The sequence below is a fragment of the Phascolarctos cinereus genome, unplaced genomic scaffold (genome assembly GCF_003287225.1).
Source record: "Phascolarctos cinereus isolate Bilbo 61053 unplaced genomic scaffold, phaCin_HiC Scaffold_7;HRSCAF=346, whole genome shotgun sequence".
NCBI classification, from domain to species: domain Eukaryota; kingdom Metazoa; phylum Chordata; class Mammalia; order Diprotodontia; family Phascolarctidae; genus Phascolarctos; species Phascolarctos cinereus.
In genome coordinates this window covers 164,035,651-164,057,128 of record NW_027556180.1, presented here as the reverse complement: position 1 = coordinate 164,057,128, position 21,478 = coordinate 164,035,651, and the positions used below count along the sequence as shown (strand labels likewise).

Sequence of the window (21,478 nt, the reverse complement as noted above, 5' to 3'; positions counted from 1 at the left end):
TGATCATCAGCATCTAGTATAGTGTCTTGCACATGAAATGTGTTTAATATATGGTTAGGGAGTTGAATTTTTGAATTGAGTGAAGTGATTTATCAGATAAACAGTGAATAAATCATATAAATTAGTGAAAATTTTGATGTGAATGAGAGTTCTGAAAATAGTGACTAATTAAAAAAGAGGGAGTGGGACCAAATAGTTACATCTGGACTCATTTTCCATGCTGTAAATATAAATAGAGTTGGCGATAGGAAGGGGTAGAGAGATAGAAAAGGACAGCTGAATGAGAGTTTCCTAACAGAAGTCTAAATGATACCAAATGTCAAAGTATAAAAAAAATTACCTTTGAAATATTGAATATCAGTTGTTAAGGCAGACACTAATTCATCTGGTGATACCTGGAGCATTGCAGCCACTAAAATGAAAAAAGTTAATTTATATAAGAATTTAGCCATGTAATTTACTATATCATTGTATACATTCTATTTTACAACTGAGAGATTTGTATGCATGTAATTATGTAGGCATTTTATAAAGGCCTTGTGAAAACTATATATGACAAAAAATGAACTAATATTTTAATCATTATTAGTTAAAGGAAAAATCAGCTTACAGTAACCAGGCCCTTAATTGGGTCTTGGGGTTCTATAATTTCTATTGTAACACTGCTTTCCTTTTTCTTACTTACTGCAGAGCTTTTTTTTCCAACGCTTGTATAAATCATCTGGGTATTAGACAGAAGGTATGTTACTAATTGGCAACCTGTGCTTATAAGCCACTTTAAAAAGATTTTGAAGTGACCAGCCGGGCAACTTCAAAAGAAGAAATGCTTTTTGGCAAGACTTTGCTAAGGTAATGAATTTTACTGGAATCAAAATTCCTTACCTCGTGACAATACCACAGAAGAATTTTTTTTTGGGGGGGGGTGATTACAAAATTTCAATAAATATAATGAACTTCAATAATATTGCATAATTATATAAAAGATCATTGTCATCTGTTCCTTACACTCATACATATTTATAAAAGATAAAAAACGGTAAATAGGAAGTTATGTCCATATTTGCTTTCCATATTAGCTGATGAAGCCCTGGCTCCTCTGTACTATGTCTCCATCTAGTGGTCAGTTTTGGGATTGCTTTTCAGTGGAACTAAGGAAGGGATGTCAGAAGGTCATGTTGTACTGACCTTGTTCCAGCAGCTGGAGGTCAGACACGAGTGCTGTGTTAGCGTCTGTCAAAGCAGTAAACCGAATGTCTCCAATATGTAAAACTGCTGCTATAATCACAAACAGATTCTCCACCTCCTACACATTTTATAAATAAAGAATACGAACAGTGCTGCTCAGCATACAGATTAAAAGAGAAATCTTAAAAGGGGGGGGGGATATGATAAAAATGTCACAATAACAATTGGCCTATCTTAAAAGGTCTATTTTTATAGTAGCCTGAATGCTACAGATGACAATTATTTACTTTTTAATGCAAAATGAAAAATCGTTTTTAAATATACATCTCCAGAGATAGAAGACCTGGATTGAAATCTCACTTCTTATGCTTACTATTTGTGTGAATTTGAGAAATTCACTTAGCCTCCATGGGACACCTCATCTGCAAAAGGAGTAAGGTAGACCTTGCCCCTCTGAGGTCCCTCCTTGTTCTTGTTTTGAGCTCTTTCTCCAATATTAACTTTTTTAAAAATGGTAAGTGCAGAAAAGCAGCCATGTTTCTACATGAAATGAATTATTTCTAGATAGATATGATAATGAAAAGAGCAGTTATGCAGATGATGATGACAGCGAGGGTGACACCTGAAAACTCCATTAACTAAATAAACCTCTATGAATCTTTAAAATAACTGTAAAAAGAAATGGAAAACAGTATTCTCAAAGATGCCTGAATGATACGAGACATCAGCTAAGAGTAGATTAAGGTAAAGGCTTGTCTAAGATGTGGCCGCTATCAGTAACAGAATAGGGATTGAAAATCTCTGCTGTTCCTGAAATGCTTTTGACACCATACTTTTACCTCAATCAGAAAGAATCTCAGTGCTTGCTGAATTGCCTAGGTCATCAGAGACATATATTATCATCCATATTTTTAATTTAGATAATCCTGTTTTGAAGGGGGAAAATTTGCTAGATCCCTCTGACTAAATAAAAAAGTGGTATTTCATGAAATATTCCCACAAAGTGCTTTCAATACCCTGATATTTTAGGTAGAACTCAGCAAAAAGGACAGTGTGGCAAAAAACTCCTTTTGGGAATAAGGTCCTAGAAAAATGAGAAAATTTGCTATTGAATATAATGGTAAGAAGCAACAGGTAGACCTTTTCAAATACTTTTTTGTTTAATTGGTTATTTTTCCTGTATTAATATTTACTTACAGAATTCATAATGGAAGACTCCCTAGAAAATACAAAAAAGAAGGGAAAATACCTAAATAAAAAGAGAAGTAAGTATGGGGCAAAGATGATGCAGAAAAGGATGAAAAAAAAATAAAAGCTATGATAAGGAAATAAATAAATAAAGCTGCTCAAAAAACTCATCTCAGAAAAAGGAGTTTCCAGTCTCTATCAAGAGATCCAGAGTATGTGAAATTTTAATAGGATATTACATACACTCACATAGACAAGTATGTGTATATTGTATATGTATGTGTGTATATTTATATGTGTGTATGGGTGTGTATAACATTTGTAAAGAGGACTCTTTCCTGGGGTTCAATTCTTAATAAAGCTCCTTTGATACTTCTAGAATCTATGATTTCATAAAATTGCAGCTTTAGAACTGAAGTGGCCTCAGAGTTCATCATGTACACTTCATTTATTTTACAGAAGAAGTAGAGTGACTTGCTGAAGGCAAGCCAGCTAGTGAGTGGTGCTGCCACGATTCAAACCCTGTCCTCTGGTTTGAAAACTAATGCTTTTTTCACGAATCTATTCTGTTTCCTCAGCCTATGTATTAGCACAGATTACATCCATTACTGTAGAAGATCGTTTTGACAGCTTCTGTGGCTGAAAAAGTTAACACTCTATAGGGAACTTGGTGATGAACCTCTCTAAGGCTTGCTGGTCCTCAGACAAGAAATGCACAGCTTGTTACAAGGCCTTGAAGCCTTCACAGGCTAGAGGTTCCATGGCACACATTGAGAAGACAAGTTCCGTGACATAATGGGGCACCAGTATAAGTGGACTTAATTGTACAAATGTAAAAGTTTAGGATCAGAGAACTAGATTACACAAAAGCAAATTAGCCAATCTGCAAAGTGCCCGGCATATAGTAAGCACATAGTAAGTACTTGTTCACTAACCAGCTAACTGACTGGATTCTAAAGGTTCTCATCTCCTTCTTTCTTGCTCTTTTTTTTTTTCTATCAACAAGGGAATAAAATATCCAATAAATATCCACTCTGTGACCAGAAATATTAGATTGCTTTCAAGGAAAAGCATCAGAAAGAACAACACACACACACACACAAAAACCTATTTCAGTGCCAGAACTCTCACATAGGAGTAAAGTTTCAACCTCAGGTGAGAAGCAGAGGAGGCAACGAAGGGAAGTTCAAAGATAGAAAGGGAGAAAGAGAAAGAGAGACCGAAAAAGATAGAAAATGGGGGTGGAGTCAGAATACAAGTGTGATATGAATAAGCAAAGATCTAGGCTCGGAGAGAATACAAGACAGTGACAGAATCATTTCTAAGCAGCACTTTTCTCTGTTAATTGCCTACTTTTCTTAATAGAAGCTCACCACCTCACAGCCACTATCCCTGGCCTAGGCTGCTCTCCAGACCATCACTGTCATTATCACACAGTCACATACACAAGGACATTCATACTGACTCTTACAATGGTTGTTCCTAATTGGTTAGGGGAAAGGAAAAGGAGTTCAAACTGTCACCCTTTCTCCTTTTAAGAAACTTGGAAAAAAGGGACAGAGTTGAACTTTGTGGCTGAAATGAAGTTTAGAATACCTGTGTGTGTGTGCGTGTGTGTATATATATATACATATATATATATATACACACATATATATACACACATATGCATATATATACACTCACATACATATATATGAATGTGTATGTATGTGTATAATATATAAATATTATACATGTATATAATGTGTGTATATACACACATTATATACATATATAATATGTGTCACCTTACATCAAGATTAGAACTAATAAACCATTAGCTGTATTTCTGGCAGGTACCATTTGGTCTGAGAAAATCAGAGGTTATTTGGAAAAGAAATATAGACTTACAGAATTTCAGAGGTTTCTATCTGTAGCATTAGATTTTTTTTGTTATTGATACATTCTTTAATCTGATTGTTCAGCTTGGCATCTATTCTAGATATTGATGAACTTTTAGGCATATTTTCCTTTCTTTTTTATTTTTGAAATATCTACAGTAAAAGTGACTGTATAATTTCCCAAATGAATCCAATATTTCTTTCATTAGTGTTTTGGCCTTCTACAAATAGGAAGCCAGAACTGTTCTTTTTCTTTTGTGTTGTTGATGTAAATTTCATATAAACTCTGCTATCGCAGTTAAATGTGGGATCTCAGTGAAATATATATGATGGGCACAACTCACCAAATTGCTAAATCCAACAGCAGTCAAAGCTTGTTTCAGAGTAGCCATTTTCTCTTTGTTAACAGTGTTTGCTGCTATGGATATGTCTTCCAGTATGGACCCATTCAGATACCTGTGGAGGGAAAAAAAAAAAAAGAAGAAGAAAACAAAAAACAACGAATAACATTATGGCTTGGCATACTGTCAAGCTCCTGTGGTTCTAAACCATTTCAGCCAACTTTGGTCTCCCACTGCAAAGGAAATCACACACAAACACCTGAACATAATGTACTTATTGGTATGCTTACAGGAATGTCAACACAGAATACTTGTTCTGCCCTCTGAAAGAAGAACACTTGTGGTACCATAGTTTATTTATATCACCAGATTCCCAAGGCTTCCTTTAACTATTCATAGTCAAGTGAAAGGACAAGATTCCTTGCAAATCTTTTGAATGGATGCCAAACCATTACATTTGTAACTTATGATTATTAAAGGGACTTACTTATCTTTCCTTCTGGCCAATATCTTGCAACTGTAGAACTGCAAGGAAAGTAAATGTGAAAGCTATCTTCCCATTTGTACATTTCATGAGTTAAAAAATAATTAATGGTGAGCTGAAGTTCCAGGGCAGATCACGGTTGCCCTGATAATACTAAAATCAAGGGTAATGACAAGGTTTCCCATGAAGCTAATCCTCAATTTCAATTCAGTGTGCCAACTCCCCAAGGAACATGCCACTTATAAGGGAAAGATGTGACAGCTATAAAGGGCTTCTTGATGATTCTAATAACCCGCCTTCCCAGGAAGAGTGTGATGGTAAATGTTTAACAACCAACTTTTTAGAGGGGGTGGGAAAGCATGTATTATACACTTTAAGCTAATTCTGCATTATTAAAGGTTTTTTTCTATCACTTTCTTAAGCCTAGGAAATCAACAAAACAATAAATTGAGATCTAATTTATAGCATTTTCCTATTTACCAGTTGTAAATGGTCACATTAAAAATTTAAACATCAGCTGAACCAATTGAAGCTAGTTCCAGACTCTCTTGGTACCTTCGAGGATACGATAAGTAGGATGCAATGGCCTGCGATCATTGGAAAGAAAGTTGTCTCCAGAAAAATGGGAAACTTTCAAGAGCAAAATTCTGGACGTTATACTAGTAACATTGTCTTTAAAGGAAATTAGATTATTTTGGCATGATTTGTTCTCAGTGAAGGAATGCCGATGTGTGGTGATCACTTTTCCTTTCTAAGCATTCATGAACTGTCCCATTAATAATTATTCTTAAAATTTGCCTGGAATTAAAATCAAGCTCACCAGCCTAACATGGCTTAAAAAAAAAAAACCTGAAACATGAATAGTCTTCTCCTCTACATTGGTCAACTCATATATGTCTAGTTTTGCACATGCTATGTTAAAAGTGAGTTCAAGATTTTAAAACTCATTTAGAAGAAGGCAACCATGGTGGTGATGAGATTAAAAATTGTATTGTACAAAGATTGGCTGAAGTAACTAGGGAATTTTAGTCAGTGGGAAAAAAGAGATATAATAGGGAAATGATAGCATTCTGGGTTGTTATCTGGAAGGAAGGCTGGATTTTTTTTTCTGTTTAACCCTGGAAGTCAGAATTAAGGAATTCCCCCCCATATATGTGAATATATAAATATACATTTTAGTATATGTAAATTATATATGTATATATATATAAAATTGAATAAATATATTTTGGCTCCAGATCTGCCTCTTTAATACGCACATACATATATGTATGCAGCATATATACATATATGTGTGTGTGTGTGAGTATATGCATATATAAATACACTTATGTAGGGGTATACATATGTACATTGATACACAAGCATGAATGTATACATGTATATATACATATATACATACACACATGTATACACCTACATCTATGTATTTGCATATGCCTTTACATACTTTTATTCATGTGTATATATATGTATATATGTGTATACATGCATAAATGTGTATATATATGTATATGTATTAGACAGGCAGATTTGAAGTAAGACACAAATTAAAACAAAAAGTGAAATGGGATTTCTCATGAGAGTAGAGCATTCACCATTACTAAAGGTCTTCAAGAGTCCAGATGACTACTTGTCAAGGGTCCTATAGAATAAATTCTAATCTAAGAGGGAGGGACTTCAAAGGCCTCTTCAAATTCTTGAATCTATCAATTCAAAGAGATTAGGATTTTCTGGCATTAAAATATGTTCACTTAATATTTCGAAAAAAGTGTCCCTGGTAATCTCCCTTTCATTCTAACAACCTAGGCAGCTACTACCTTTCCTTCCCCTATTATGATCATAGTTTCAAATTAAGATCATAGAAAGAATTAATCTAGAAAACAGTAATGAAACTGACACTCCACTAACAAGGTTTTTGTCAAAATCTTTTTTTTTAATACTGCTTTTGTTAATGGCTCTTTCAGATTTTGTTTTGTTCAAGTTTTCTTCTATAGCCTGAAATCTGGTAAAAAGACGACTCAGCAAAGAACATGATGTTTCATGCAGCTAATTTAGGATTCCAGATATTATTATCCACCCCGGTGTCATTAGTGTGTTCTTTTTCTGCAAATAGATCTATTAAGAACTATCAAGAAAAATATACCTTAAAGTGAGAGGATAGGTAAGGGGTGAAGCCAAGACGGTAGAGTAAGGCAGGGACTCACCTGAACTCTCCCCCAAACAACTCCAAATACCTTTAAATGATGACTCTAAACAATTTTAGAGTGGCAGAACCCACAAAAAGATGGAATGAAACAATATTCCAGCCCAAGCAACTTAGAAAGTCGGCAGGAAAGGTCTCTTGTAACAGGGTGAGAGAGTCCAGTGCAGGCCATGCCAGTGCAGACTGGGCCCAAGCAACAAGGAGTAGGCCTCGGGATGACTGAATCCATGGTAGCAGCACCAGTTTCTAGACCTTTTAGCCCACAGACAGCAAGGACTTGAAAACTGATCAGAAGGAGATTACAGGGGTCTCCAGGGGTCTCTTTGTTAGAACTGGGGGCAAGACTCTGTTGCTTTACCTATGCTCAGATCCAGATAGCAAGTCCTAGAGGGTAGTCTCAGGTGCAGAGGAGCACTAGTATAATAAAGCTTATGGCCACAGCAGAGTAAGAATACTCCTCACAGTTACAGGACAGAAAAGAGTGTTTGTGATCACTCATAGGCCAGGAGAGTAGTAAATACCTCTCCTTAGATCATACCACCCTGATAGAACTGAGCTATACAAAACCCCTGAAGCCAGAAACTCCATACTGGGAACAGAGCCCTACTTTAACAAAGAGTTAAAAGTCAAGTAACAGGCTGGGGAAATGAGGAAACAACAGGAAAAATATTCTAACCATAGAAAGTATAGTGACAAGGAAAATCAAAACGCACACTCAGAAGATAACAAAGTCAAAGCTCCTACATTCAAAGTCTCCAAGAAAAATATGAATTGGTCTCAGGTTATGGAAGAGCTCAAAAAGGATTTTGAAAATCAAGTAAGAGAGGTAGAGGAAAAATTGGGCAGACAAATGAGTGTGACACAAGAAAAGCATAAAAAATGAGTCAACAGCTTGGGAAAGGAGACACCAAAAAAAATACGAAGAAAATAATACCTTAAAAAACAAACTAGGCCAAATGGTAAAAGAGTTACAAAAAGCCAATGAGGAGAAGAATGCCTTAAAAGGAATTGCCCAAATGGAAAAAAGGCACAAAAATTTACTGAAGAACAAAACTTCTTAAAAAGTAGAATTCACCAAGCGGAAAAGGAGTTACAAAAGCCCAGTGAAGAAAATCATTCCTTAAATTGAGCAAATGGAAGCTTAGTGACTTAGTGACAAGAAACAATAAAATAAAACCAAAAGAATGAAAAAATAGAAGACAATGTGAAAATGGAATTGGAAAAATAATGGACCAGGAAAATAGATCCAGGAGAGAATTTTTAAAAAATTATTGGACTATCTGAAAGCCATAATAATAATAATAATAATAATAATAATAATAATAATAATAATAATAATAAAGAATCTAGGCATCATCTTTCAAGAAATTATCAAGGAAAACTGTCCTGATATTCTAGATCCAGAGGGTAAAGCAGAAATTGAAGAATCCACAGATCACCTCCTGCAAGAGATCCTAAAATAACATCTCCCAAGAATATTGCAAGGAACCAGAAAGAAACAATTCAAGTATTGTGGAGTCACAGTCAGGATAAAATAAGATTTAGCAGCTTCTACATTAAAGTATCATAGGGCCTGGAATATGATATTTTAGAGGGCAAAGGAGCTAGGATTACAATCAAGAAGCCCTACCCAGTAAAACTGAGTATAATTCTTCAGGGGAAAAATGGATTTTCAATAAAATAGAGGACTTTCAAGCATTCCCAAAGAAAAGAACAGAGCTGAATAAAAAAATCTGACATTCAAATACAAGATTCAAGAAAAGCATAAAAAAGTGAACAGGAAAGGAAAATCATAAGGAATTTAATAATGTAAACTTAAACTGTTTACAACCTACATGGGAAGATGATACTTGTAACTCATTAAAAAAAAAACACTTTCTCTTTATCAGGGCAGTTAGAAGGAGTATATGTAGACAGAGGGCACAGATGTGACTTGAATATGAAATGATGATACCTAAAAAAATTTAATTAAGGGGTGAGAGAGGAATGTACAGGGAGAAAGCTAAAGGGAGAGTTAGAATAAAGTATATTATCTCACATAAAAGAAGCAAGAAAAAGCTTTTACAGTGGAGGGGGAGAGGGAGGAAATAAAGGGGAGTGAGTGAACCTTACTCTCATCATAATTGGCTCAAAGAGGGAATAACATATACTCAACTGGATATAGAAATCTATCTTACCCAAAGTAGGAGGAGAAGGGGATAGGAGAAGGGAGAGCAGATAGAAGGAGTGGGTAGTCAGAAACAAAACACTTTTGAGGAGGGACAGGATGAAAGGAGAGAGAGAATGGAATAAACAGGGGGAATAGGATGGAGAGAAATAGTTAGCAATAGTAATTATGAAAAAAAATTTGAAACATGATAAAAGCCTCATTTCTCAACCACATAGAGAACCGAGTCAAATTTATAAAAATAAGAGCCATTCCCCAAATGATACATGATCAAAATATATGAATAGTTTTCGGATGAAGTAATTAAGGCTATCTATAGCCATATGAAAAAATGCTCTAATTCACTATTGATTGGAGAAATGCAAATTAAAACAGTTCTGAGGTACTATCTCATACCTATTAGATTGGCTAATGAGACAAAAGAAAAGTGACCAATGTTGGAGGGGATATGGGAAAAATGAGACATTAATGCACTGTGGTGGAGTTGTGAACTGATTCAACCATTCTATAGAACAATTTTCAACCATGCCCAAAGGGCTATAAAATCAAATACATAAAGTCCTTTGAACTTAGCAATAGTGCTACTAGGTCTGTGTCCCAAAAGAGGTAAAAAACAAAAAGGAAAAGGATTTATACGTACAAAAAATGTTTATACCAGCTCTTTTCTGGTAGCAAAGAAATTGAGGGGATGCCCATCAATTGGGGAATGGCTGAACAAACTGTGGTATGTAATTGTGATGGAATATTATTGTTCTATAAGAAATGATGAGCAGGATGCTCTCAGAAAAGCCTAGAAAGAGCTGATACAAAATGAAATGTACTGTGTACAAAGTAATAGCAATCTTTTGTGATGATCAGCTGTAAATGATTTAGCTATTCTCAGCAATATAATGAATCTCAGCAATACAATCATCCAAGACAACTCTGAAGGACTTATGATAAAAAATGCTATCCATCCCTACAGAAAGAACTGATGGTGTATGAATACAGATTGAAACATACTTTGTAAAACTTCTTTATTTTTCTTGAGGGTTTTTTTTTGTAGGTGTTTTCTTTCACAACATGACTATTATGGAAATGTTTTGCATGACTACACATGTATAACCTGTATCAAATTGCTTACCTTCTCAATGGGGGGTGAAGGGTTGGGAAGGAGGAAGGGAGAGAATTTGGAATTCAAAGTTTTAAAAGACAAATGTAAAAAAATTGTATTTAACATGCAACTGGAGAAAAATGAAATACTAAAGTTTACTTGTTTTAAAAATGGGGTCACATATGACAGGGACAATGCCACTATGACTTTTTTTTTGTGGAAAATGGAAAGTGTCCATTTAGCTATTGCTTGATGTAACTGAAGTGCTCAAGAATAACTAGGTATACCAAAGCATATCATTATACTTTATAAAGACACTTGATTTATCCATCCTTAAGAGAAAATTGTAAATGTGTGAATTTTCACATTTTCAACTTCCATTTAATTAGAGGATGTTAAGGCTGGAATGGACCTTGCAGATTTTCTGGTTCAACCTCCTCTTCTTAAAGAGAAACAGACTTTATCCCAGTGAGGTAAGTGATTTGGCCATGGTCATACTGCTAGTTGATTGAAAATTCAAATATCAAATTTAGTGTATCAGACTCTCAGTCCTGTGTGGTCTCAATAAGAGCCCTGGATCAATTTTTTTCCCCTTAATCTTCCAGAGGATTAAACTTTTTAAAATTTTTGAAAGGATCAAAGAGTACTAAGTTATCTAGAGGCATACATAATTCTTATAATGAAAGTTTTTGGTTTAGTGATTCATAGTGCATGTAGGCCAAAAGTGAATAGCTACCTAAGGAAAAAATTAAGGAACATTTTTTTAAAGAATTTTAGCAAATGTAATTAACTGAGGGGAGTTGTTTCCGATAATAAGTAAGTGATGTTTCCAAAGGTGAAGCTTATTTTGCAACTGATTTATAGTAAAATATGTGATTCTCATCCTTTATAATATGTAAAAGATGTAGTAATATAAATATAGATATAGATAGGTGTATCAATATCTCTACTATCCAGATAGCACTTCAAAGAAGTGCTTTATAATGATAATAATAATACCTACCTCCCAGGGTTGTTCAGAACAAAATCAAATAATGTTTGTAAAGTTTTGTAAACAATAAAGAACTATTATGATGATGATTAATCATCATCACGATCATTATAATTATGACAAGTTCAAGTCCCTCCCTATTCTTCTAATCCAGTACCTCTGCTCTGTCCTCAGTTTCCTTAATTCAGTCTTGACACTATAAACAATCAAATCTTTCCCACTCTTACTTTTCTTTTTCTCTTTTTCTTCTGCCACTCTCACTTTACCAATCCTTAACCCTAGATGCTTCCCCCAAACTAACCAAATCCCCAATTCATTTTGACAGACTCTCAACTACAGAATGGCAATCCTCTTATCATTTTTATCCATCCTCTCTTTGTGTTAATATTTTAAGGAAAGGGACCATTTTCCTTCCAAAGTAAACCTGTTGACTTGAACTCATGTATTTCTTTTTTCAGTTTTGTTCAATATCTCCTCTCCATTAGCACCTTTCCACTACCTATGAGCCTCCCCATCCTTAAAAGCCTTTGTTTAACTCTGTAATTGACTGAACCTGAAATCTTACAGCTTTCCTCCATTTTATAACTAAATTCATGGAGTTGTCTATAATTAGTACTCCACTTCCTAGCCATTCTCTTAGCCACCTCTTGCAACCTGGTTTCTGACCTCCCTGATCTTCTGCAACAGCCTATCAAAGGTGACCTCAACTGCTAAAAGTGATGGTCATTCTCAGTCTTCTTCCTCCTTGACTTCTTTGAATCTGAATATTCTCCTTCAATAACTTTTGTGAGCCTCCTTTCTCCTTGCTTCCTGACTTAAGGCCTAGCACTCTATCCATTGAACCACCTAGCTGCCCTAAACTATAAAGAGTTATAAAATGCTACTTATTGTTGCTGATATTGATATTATTTTGATTGATATTGTTATATTGATAAATTGATATTATTTATTGATTTTATTTATTTGATATTATTGATTGATTTAGAACTGACTGGGACCCAAAGGTATCTAATTGAATCTTGAACCAACTCTATGACATCTTTGACAATAGTATATAATCTCTGTTTGGATACCTCAAAAAGACTAGAGAACTAATTACCACTTTCATTTTCATGAAGCTGTATATTCTAGGAAGCGATTCTGAGTACTAATTTAGGTGCTGTCTCCCTTTATATTCCACTCACTTGATTTAGTTCTACACATTTAAAGACAGTTATCATTGTCCTCTCCCACCAACTCTCCCTCCCCCAAGTCTTTTCTCTTATACGTTAAAAATTCTTAGTTCCATAAATGTTTTAATTCTGAGTTCCCTAATTGTAGCAGTCACTATTCCCTGAGCACATTCGATTTTGTCAATTATCCTTTTAAAGTGTGGTACCAAGAACTGAACATAATCTTTTAGATCTGGTCTCCCCAGGCATATTCGTGTGTGTGTCTTTAGTAAAAGTAGTGTTTAATCGTACATTTTCACTTCATTAAACAATTAATATCATATTAGAACACTAAAAATCTCACAAGCAGCCATGTCTTTTTCATTGGATTATAGATTTAGAGCAGAAAGGAAATATAAAAGTCATTTAGTTCAATATTCTCATTCTACAGATAAGGAAATTGAGGCCCAGAGAGAAATATCTTGCCAACCTTCACACAGGAAATAAATGCCAGAAATTGGTAAAATCATGGATATTTTCAAAGGACTAAGTATGTAGCAACTGCACAGAAGAAAACTAAATTATATTATGAAAGGCATATTAAATATTTTCCATATTCATGATATGTGTCTTTCTTCCTTCTGCAAATTATGCATTGTATAGATTCTTTCCACCTGTAACAGATGAGGGGATAAGCTAGTTAAGTAGTTCAGTTATATCTGAAATTAGATTACTTGGCTACTCAAATGGATTACTTGTAAAAATCATCCTCACTTCTGGAAATAGTAGAAAAATCCTGCCAAAATAAAATATCTTGTTACTGTTGTCCTATGGTAAATTTCTAAGGTGTTTTTTTTTTCCATCTTTGAGCTACTTGAAACAACCACAAAGCTCTGTAACATTCCTCAGTTTTACAGTTAGATAAAATGTAGAGAACACGTTGAGATCACAATGATTACATGTTCAGGTTTGAGAATTTGTGGGAAATTGCCTTAAGCTCCATGTACACTTCATGAATTGAAGAGAAGATTCTTAACCTTATACATTCTATTAAATATGGGAAGGAATAAAGGGGTTGTTTAGATCACATTTCAGATGAAGTACTATTATTTTTAATAATTCCTACCAACAATCTGACTCTGTTTAAATATTATTTTACCATTTGCACAAGATTGGCTTTCTTGGTAGATTATTGGGAAGATGAAGTGAAACTTCTTTTTCATACGCCTTATGAAATTTGTATTTGTGCTGCAGTAGCTGTAGTGGTCCCAACTCATTGGCTGATATAACTTAACTTGACCAACTTCCTTATACTTAGTCATAGGCCTTCCCTGAGTCTGTTCAAATCATGGAGGTTTTTGAAATTTTCCTATACTCACAAGTTCATTCATGGAGTCCTAAAACAACCAAATCAAAGGAGAGGAAAAAAAACCCAGAGTTCAATAGATGGTTTCTTCTTAGGTCCACTGCCTGATTTGCATGAGGTCCTCTCTTATTGCTTAGGTCCCAAAAGCATGTCCTGGTGTTTTGTTGTGATTCAGGAATTTGTATTGGTTATTCAAGAAAACTAACTTACTCAGGGCTGTGCCTTGTCATTTTTTAAAGTCTTTAAGAAGGAATTTTCTGAAAATGTCATGTGCCTTGCTCCCAAGTGGGAATGTGCTCTCCCCTAATTATGAATGTTACAACACACGCAGCAGTGGACTAACCTGGAGGTCATTTACCAGCCATCAAGGCTAAAAAAAATCTCTGCCTGTGTGGATTTACATGAGTACGATGGATTCAGAAAACATTCAAATGCCAAGTCTGACGTGTCACTCGTCCTCATCCTTCCAGGAAATTTTTGAGGTCTATTCCAGCTATGTATGAGCCTTGCTTTTTAGGTAATAATTAATAAATAACACGTTTATATAGCTTTTACTATGTGCCAGGCACTGTGCTAAGCACTTCACAATTTTTATCTCAGAACAAACGGGGAAGTCGGTGCTATTATTATTTCTATTTTGCAGATAAGAAAACTTAGGCAAACTAGTTGATTGACTTGCTCAAGGTCACACAGTTGATGTCTGAGGCTAAATTTACCTCAATTCTTCCTGACTCCAGTCTCAGATCTACTATGCTACCAACTCCCCTAATTTTTAAATGTAGGCCTTTTATTCCTATTTCACAATAAATTTCTATCAATTGTAATGCACTGCAAATGAGAGTTCTGATGACGCAGCTTGTACTGAATGCAGAGTGGAGTCAAATTTCCCAGCATCACCACACTACCTGGATTTCCTGAGACTTTATCTGAATATATTCAACTATTCCCTTGTTTGTTTCTTCCCACCCCCCCATTTTCTATAATTACCAGCAGAATATATATGTATTATATGTATATATATATATATATATATATATATATATTTAATAAAACTAGCACACATACATTTAATCAACTAATTAATTGTTCTGTCTGACCCAGTTTTGCAAGTCTCATTCTCCACACCCCCCCCCAGGTCATCCAAGGGAAAGTACACCTACATGCACATAACACCATCCTGCTTTCATTTACAAAGAAAGAAGCTTATCAAATCAGCAGTACGGTTCAGTTAAGCCAATGTAAAACACTTTTTGTCCTGTAGAGGAGAAAGGATTTTAGCTACCATTTAACCTTAATTAAAATGGGTCAGTTACAAACAAGTTTGGTCAATCTGTGCTTTTATTCCCCTCCATGAAATGCTGCATTTCTTTACACCGATTGCCCTAGAAAGGGACACTGGCTACTTGTGAAGACACAACTTCCAGGTTAGATCATTGCTTCAAGGCATTTTTCTTTCCTAATAGCTTTACTTTTTTGAGGAGAAAAGAGGGTACCGGGAAGAGGCCCTTCCACCTGTGAACACTGGGGGAAAGCATTACTTTGGATGAAGGTTTTTATTTGGTGACAGAAGAATCCACACAGGAATATCCTTTTAGTGTGGACTCTAAAAAGTAGGCACCTTCCCAGCACTACAGATCAGGTTATATTATCTCCTTGGCATAATTATTGTGGGTACACAAAGGCTGTGATTTAAATACTAAATATAAACACCAGCAATCTTTTGCTAAAAAGCATCCTTAGTATTTCAAAGGCCTGCATTCTTCTTCTTCCTGTCCTAACCTGCTGCGTCTTGCTGCTGCTGTACACATTAAAACAGCTGGCAGTGCCCATGCTCAGCAGGGATGGCATCTCAGTGTACATGAACTGATCTTTTGTATGTTTGCCTGTGTGTACATAAAGTGCTCTGGGAATGAAAGATCAAATATGAATAGGAGATATTACTAGTTAAAAACAAACAAGCAGACCACATTCACAGAGTCAGAGGATTATAGACTACAAACACCATATTATTGTTTGGTCTTTAATCTGCCATGTGAATACAAAGGAACAATGTATTCTGTATTGTGTGGAAAAGCTGCCTTTCACTTAGGACTGTTTAATATGTAAACAGAAACCAGATAAGGCAAAACATAACAGTTGACATCCATAAAGACAACACCATTTACAGAGAAAGATAGTGAACTGTTCTGGCGTGGCCCACATCATTTCTCATAGAAAGGAAAAAATGCTCTGTCTCTCTCTGTCTTTCTCTGTCTTTCTGTCTCTTTCTCTGTCTCTCTGTGTCTCTGTCTCTCTCTTTCTCATCTTTTCAAATTAGTTATAAAGTGTTATTAACTAGTCTTAATTTCTAGATATAAATACCTGCCCACATTAACATGAGACAGTTACCAAATTTCTAGTTACATAATTACATAAATCTATACCAAAGGATGGAAAAATAGTCTCTGGCCCAAATTGTTGTTTGTAGATAAAAAAGAGCCCTGTCAATGGAAATTTTTGAAGTCTTATGATACTCCCAGAATAGCTTGTTTGGATTTTTCTGATCCGAGAGGATCTCAGAACAAGACATCTGCTTTTGGTAAAGCATGTTCTAAGAGAAGCATCTTCTCAACAGCATAGCTTCCAAAGTAGTTTTTCTTTGAAAGAGTCGATTCATAGGACCTCAGAGCTTACCCCAAAACTCACAAATAGATGAATGCTATATTGATTACATTTTACATTAGCACATATGTAGGATGAAGGTTAACTCCCTTAGCAGGGAAAAACAACCACATGAATTAGCTAGTTTTCTGCTCCTGATTATATTATGAAGGATCATTCTCTGTTAAGCCTTTATCATCCTACGAGATAAATGACTGTCCCAATGTTCATGTTTCAAAATTTGAGTTGTTTGAAATGAAAACAAATATAGAAAACCAAACACATAATAACTTTATTCCAGTTTTCCAAAATCTTCAGATTACACTGGTTGGGTTACTATATACTCTATTGATAATTTCTGGATTGGCTATCATCCTAACTTCTCTTTTCTCTTTCTCAGTCACATTGCTGGAAAAAGTCATGTAAATTCTATACATCCACATCCCTTTGACTTTGACTACACTGTCAATTCTTTACAATCTGGCTTAAAATCTACCACTGATTCACTCAGTCAATATTGGCCAGCCATTGTACTGTGTGCTTGTGACACAATGGCAGAAATGAAATAGTCTCTGTGCTCAATGATCTCTGAGCATTCTAGACGGAGAGACAACATAGCCACATATGAAGATATGCAAAATAAATACTCAGTAATTTGGTAAGATAGGGCACCCACTTGTAATCGAGAGTGGTAGTTAAGGTAAAGCTTTATGCAGAATGGAGTACTTGACCTCTCTGCAGTGTTTGACAATGTTAACCACCTATTTCTCCAGGATATTTTCACAGCATTTTTTAGTGGGGGAGGAAGAGTTGCTGCATTGTTCTTTTCTGGTTTTCCTCTTACCTATTGGACCTTTAAAATCTGATGCTGTATAAGCATCTTAAATTCCAAATGCCAAAACAGAATTCATCATTCCCCTTGATCCTAATCTACTTTTTTTTTTTCTTCAAAATTATCTGTTACATTGCAAGGGACCTGTCCAGTTACCCTGGCTCACAATCTCAGTGTCATGCTTGACCCCTCACTCTCACTCACCCCACATATCCAATCAGTTGCTATATCCTGTCATTTCTATGTCCACCACATCTCTTGTAAAAATCCTTGTCTCTCAACTAACTCAGCCACCATCCTATTTCAATCTCTTGTCTAATTGTTGATTAGACTATTGCAAATGACCCTTTATTGGTTTCTCTTCCTCATATTCCTTCTCACTCCAATCTAGCCTCATTCAGCTAACAAAATTATTTTCCTAACGTGCGGGTATGATGATTTTACTTCTCTTATGTACTCCAGTGGCTTCCTATTAGCTCTAGGGTCAAATATAAACTCCATGTAGATACATGGGAGCTGATTAAGATGTTAGAGGTTCTCACCTGGGTCTGATATTTCTTCACCTTTACCTTGTGAACATCTGTGTATTGGCACCTTTTGGGGCTACTGTGGCAGGAAAGAGCCTGAAAAATTGCTGGAAATGAGTGGTGGTTGGTCAGAAAATAACTACAATGAGTCTAGACACTTCTCTTTCCCTGGTTTCAAATGAAATTAAAACAAATATAGGAAACCAACCACATCGTTAATAACTTTATTCCAGCTTTCCAATATCTTCAGACTATACTGATTAGGTTACTAGATACTTTATTGATAATTTCTGGATTGACTATCATCCTATCTTCTTCTCTTTTCTCAAATTATCCAAATTTTATTCTTCTTTCCTTCAAGTAAGGATGAATTGAAGCAGAACTTCTAAACCTTTTGTTTGTTTCTTTCTTTCTTAGACTTCTACGTCACTCCAGCAAAGTCTATTGACACTTTCTCTTAAAAAAATGTATTTTTTTAAGAATAAATTAAGTAAAATATATAGTTGTCCAAAGGAAATCAATCCTATTGAAATAGAGTTATCAAAATATTTTTTAAAAGTTCACACCTAGGATTAAGAATTCCTGAATTAAAATGAGAAAATGATTCAGCCTCTATAGCCAGAACCATGAGCCACCTATTTCTTCCTCTAAATAGCCTGTTCCACTCCTCCTCTATAGTGATCATTTAAATTGTTCTAACTTTATTCTGCTTGGTTTTTTTTTAATGAAAATTTAGATGCCACTAATCCTTGTCTAAGTGATTAATGCTAGTGTGGATGTAAAGCTTTGGCAGGGGCTTTAAAGCATGTCTCCACTTCAGTGCAGCTAAGGCATAAGGATTTGGGTTAGAGGAGAAACTGATCTATGTGGAAGTTACAAAGTGAAGGCAATACACTAGTATTATACTTCTAGGTAAATATAAGGGGCCAAAAACAAGAGAACCAATAAGCAGAGAGGAATATACATATATGTAAGTATGCATAGATATGCATGTATATATATATATGTATACATATATACATGTATATATATATGTGTGTATATATACATATATATATATATATACACACACACACACACATACACATATTCAGTCAACCAAATATTTGTCAAGTACCTACTACATATTCTAGGTTCTGTGCTAAGAATTGGGGAATACAAAGAAAGATTAAAAAAAAAATAGTCACGGTCCCTAAGGAACTCACAGTCTAATGAGGTGACAACATGCAGAAAAACTACATACAGATAAGCTATATGTATATCAGAAAAATAGAGACAATTAACAGAGGGAAGGCACTAGAATGAAAGGGGTTCAGAAAAAGACTTTTGTAGAATGTAGGATTTTAGCAGAGATTTGCAGGAAACCAGGAAAATAAGAACATAGATATGAAGAGGGAGAGAATTCTAGGCTTGGGGATAGGCACAGAACAATCCTGGAGTAGGGAGATGGAGCATTTATACACAAGCATATATACCTATACCATTTACATAGATAAGTAAATACAAACATACACATATTTTTGCTTATATGTTTATCTCCACATCTTTAATATGTGTATATGTGTATATGTACATAACTATATACAGCTACATGTGTATGCACACACACCATTTACTTACCTGGGTATATCTTGTTTGTCCTCAAGAGAATATAAGCTCCTTGAGGGCAAGTACTATTTTGGGTTTTGTTTTTGTTTCTCTGCAGCACTTAACATGAAGCCCGTACATTGTACACACAATATTAAATGAAATAACAGATCTTATTGAATAAATCAATGAATGAATGACCATCTGGCCTCTCCAATGAGGAATTTTGTGTTATCTCAAAGTGTTAGGATTTTTTCCCTTTTTCTACCAATTTTAAATTTGCTTCCTTGTGAAATTGACCCACCCACCATTTGCTTCTTCTGATATAGTTCATCCTCTCTGCTGTCCATGGTACTTATCCTCAGAGTATAATAGACTAAGCACAAGATAAGGAGAATGAAAACATGGTTTCTAGTCTCATCTTTCCTCTTAGCTGCTTTGTCCATTAGTCTTGTGTATTCTTTTTTTTCCCTTCCACAAAAGTTTGATATTTAATTAAATTTACTTAGAGATCTACATGAAAAACACTGTTGCAGAATGCCTAAAGGGCAGATCTTGGAATCAAAAAGAAAGAAAAATGTGCATTTATTAACTATCAACTATATGCCAGTTTTTGCACTAAATGTTTTACAAATATTATCTCATTTGATTCTCAAAACAGCCTTGTGAGATAGGTGTTATTATTATTCCCAAATTGCAGTTCAGGAAACTGAGGCAGATGAGATTAGGTGACTTGCCCTGGTTTACACAGCTAGTATTTTCGTTTGAATTTGAATTCAGGTCTGCCTGATTCCACACTCACTGCTCTATCCACTGTAGCACCTTCTGCCTAGGTTCAAATCCTGACTATGACTTATACTGGCTGTGTGACTCTGAACCAGTCATTAAATCTGTTAATGCCCCCAAGTAAACTAAAACTATAAATTACAGATGAGGTAGCTAGTTGTATTAGTAAAGTGAATTTCACTTTACTAATTTCACTGATGAAATCACAGGTCTAAATTTTTTTAAAAGTCCCCATATTCTTGCAAAGGCAGTTTATAAAAATAAAAAGAATATAAAATACAGTAATTATGTATTAGAATAGAACAGAGACTATATAAGAGGAAACCTGGGAGTATAAATTTCCAGGAACTTCAGATGAGCCAATTACAACTGTTGAGAATTAAATCTGGCTTTAAGTTTCCAAGGAGGAATATTGCTTTGAGACAGAGTGTACTATTTAAATAGTATTCTTAAATTTGGAGATTCCACTCTTGTAAAAAAAAATTCAATCTTTCAAGAATGCAACACACATTTTATAATAATATCCTCAAGCAAAATCATACATTAATATATCACTAAGAAATTCAATTTTAAATTTTTTTTAAAATGGGGAAACACTTTCATCTGCAATAAAATTGTAGAATATATCCATGTACATAGTTTGAAGGTCACCACATCTTTCCACTTAATAACCACCTAAAAGTCTATGAATCTGGAATTGACAACCTGCACTAAAGAACATAGTGGCAACCTTAGGCTGAAGATGTAAATGAATTTTTATCTTGGTAGGTTACTATGACAGTCCCAAGATAGTCACACAAGAACATCAGAAAGTAATTGGGACATACAGAGAGGGACTGAATCAAAAGAAAAGGCTGAATACAACCTCTTTCAGAAGATTATTGGTAGCATTTTCAAAACTAGCAAGTTCTGAACCTGCTGGGGCTTAATGTGTTTGTAGGCCGTTAGAAATAAATGAAATTGCCATTTGTAATGCACCAAATAATCTCATGAGATAGTATTTTCACCCACTAAGCTATGTCTCAAGGTTTTTAAAGCAACAGGTTGATTG

At 34.9% G+C, this 21,478-nt stretch overlaps 1 protein-coding gene across 1 annotated transcript in view; it reads right to left on the bottom strand.

Moving 5' to 3' along the window:
- Positions 1-21,478, bottom strand: part of MYO16 (myosin XVI) — a 693,538-nt gene that overhangs the window by 314,266 nt on the left and 357,794 nt on the right. The window contains 3 exon segments of the mRNA XM_020970073.2: positions 341-412; positions 1,186-1,303; positions 4,601-4,712. Of these exon segments, the coding sequence (XP_020825732.1) occupies positions 341-412; positions 1,186-1,303; positions 4,601-4,712 (302 nt within the window).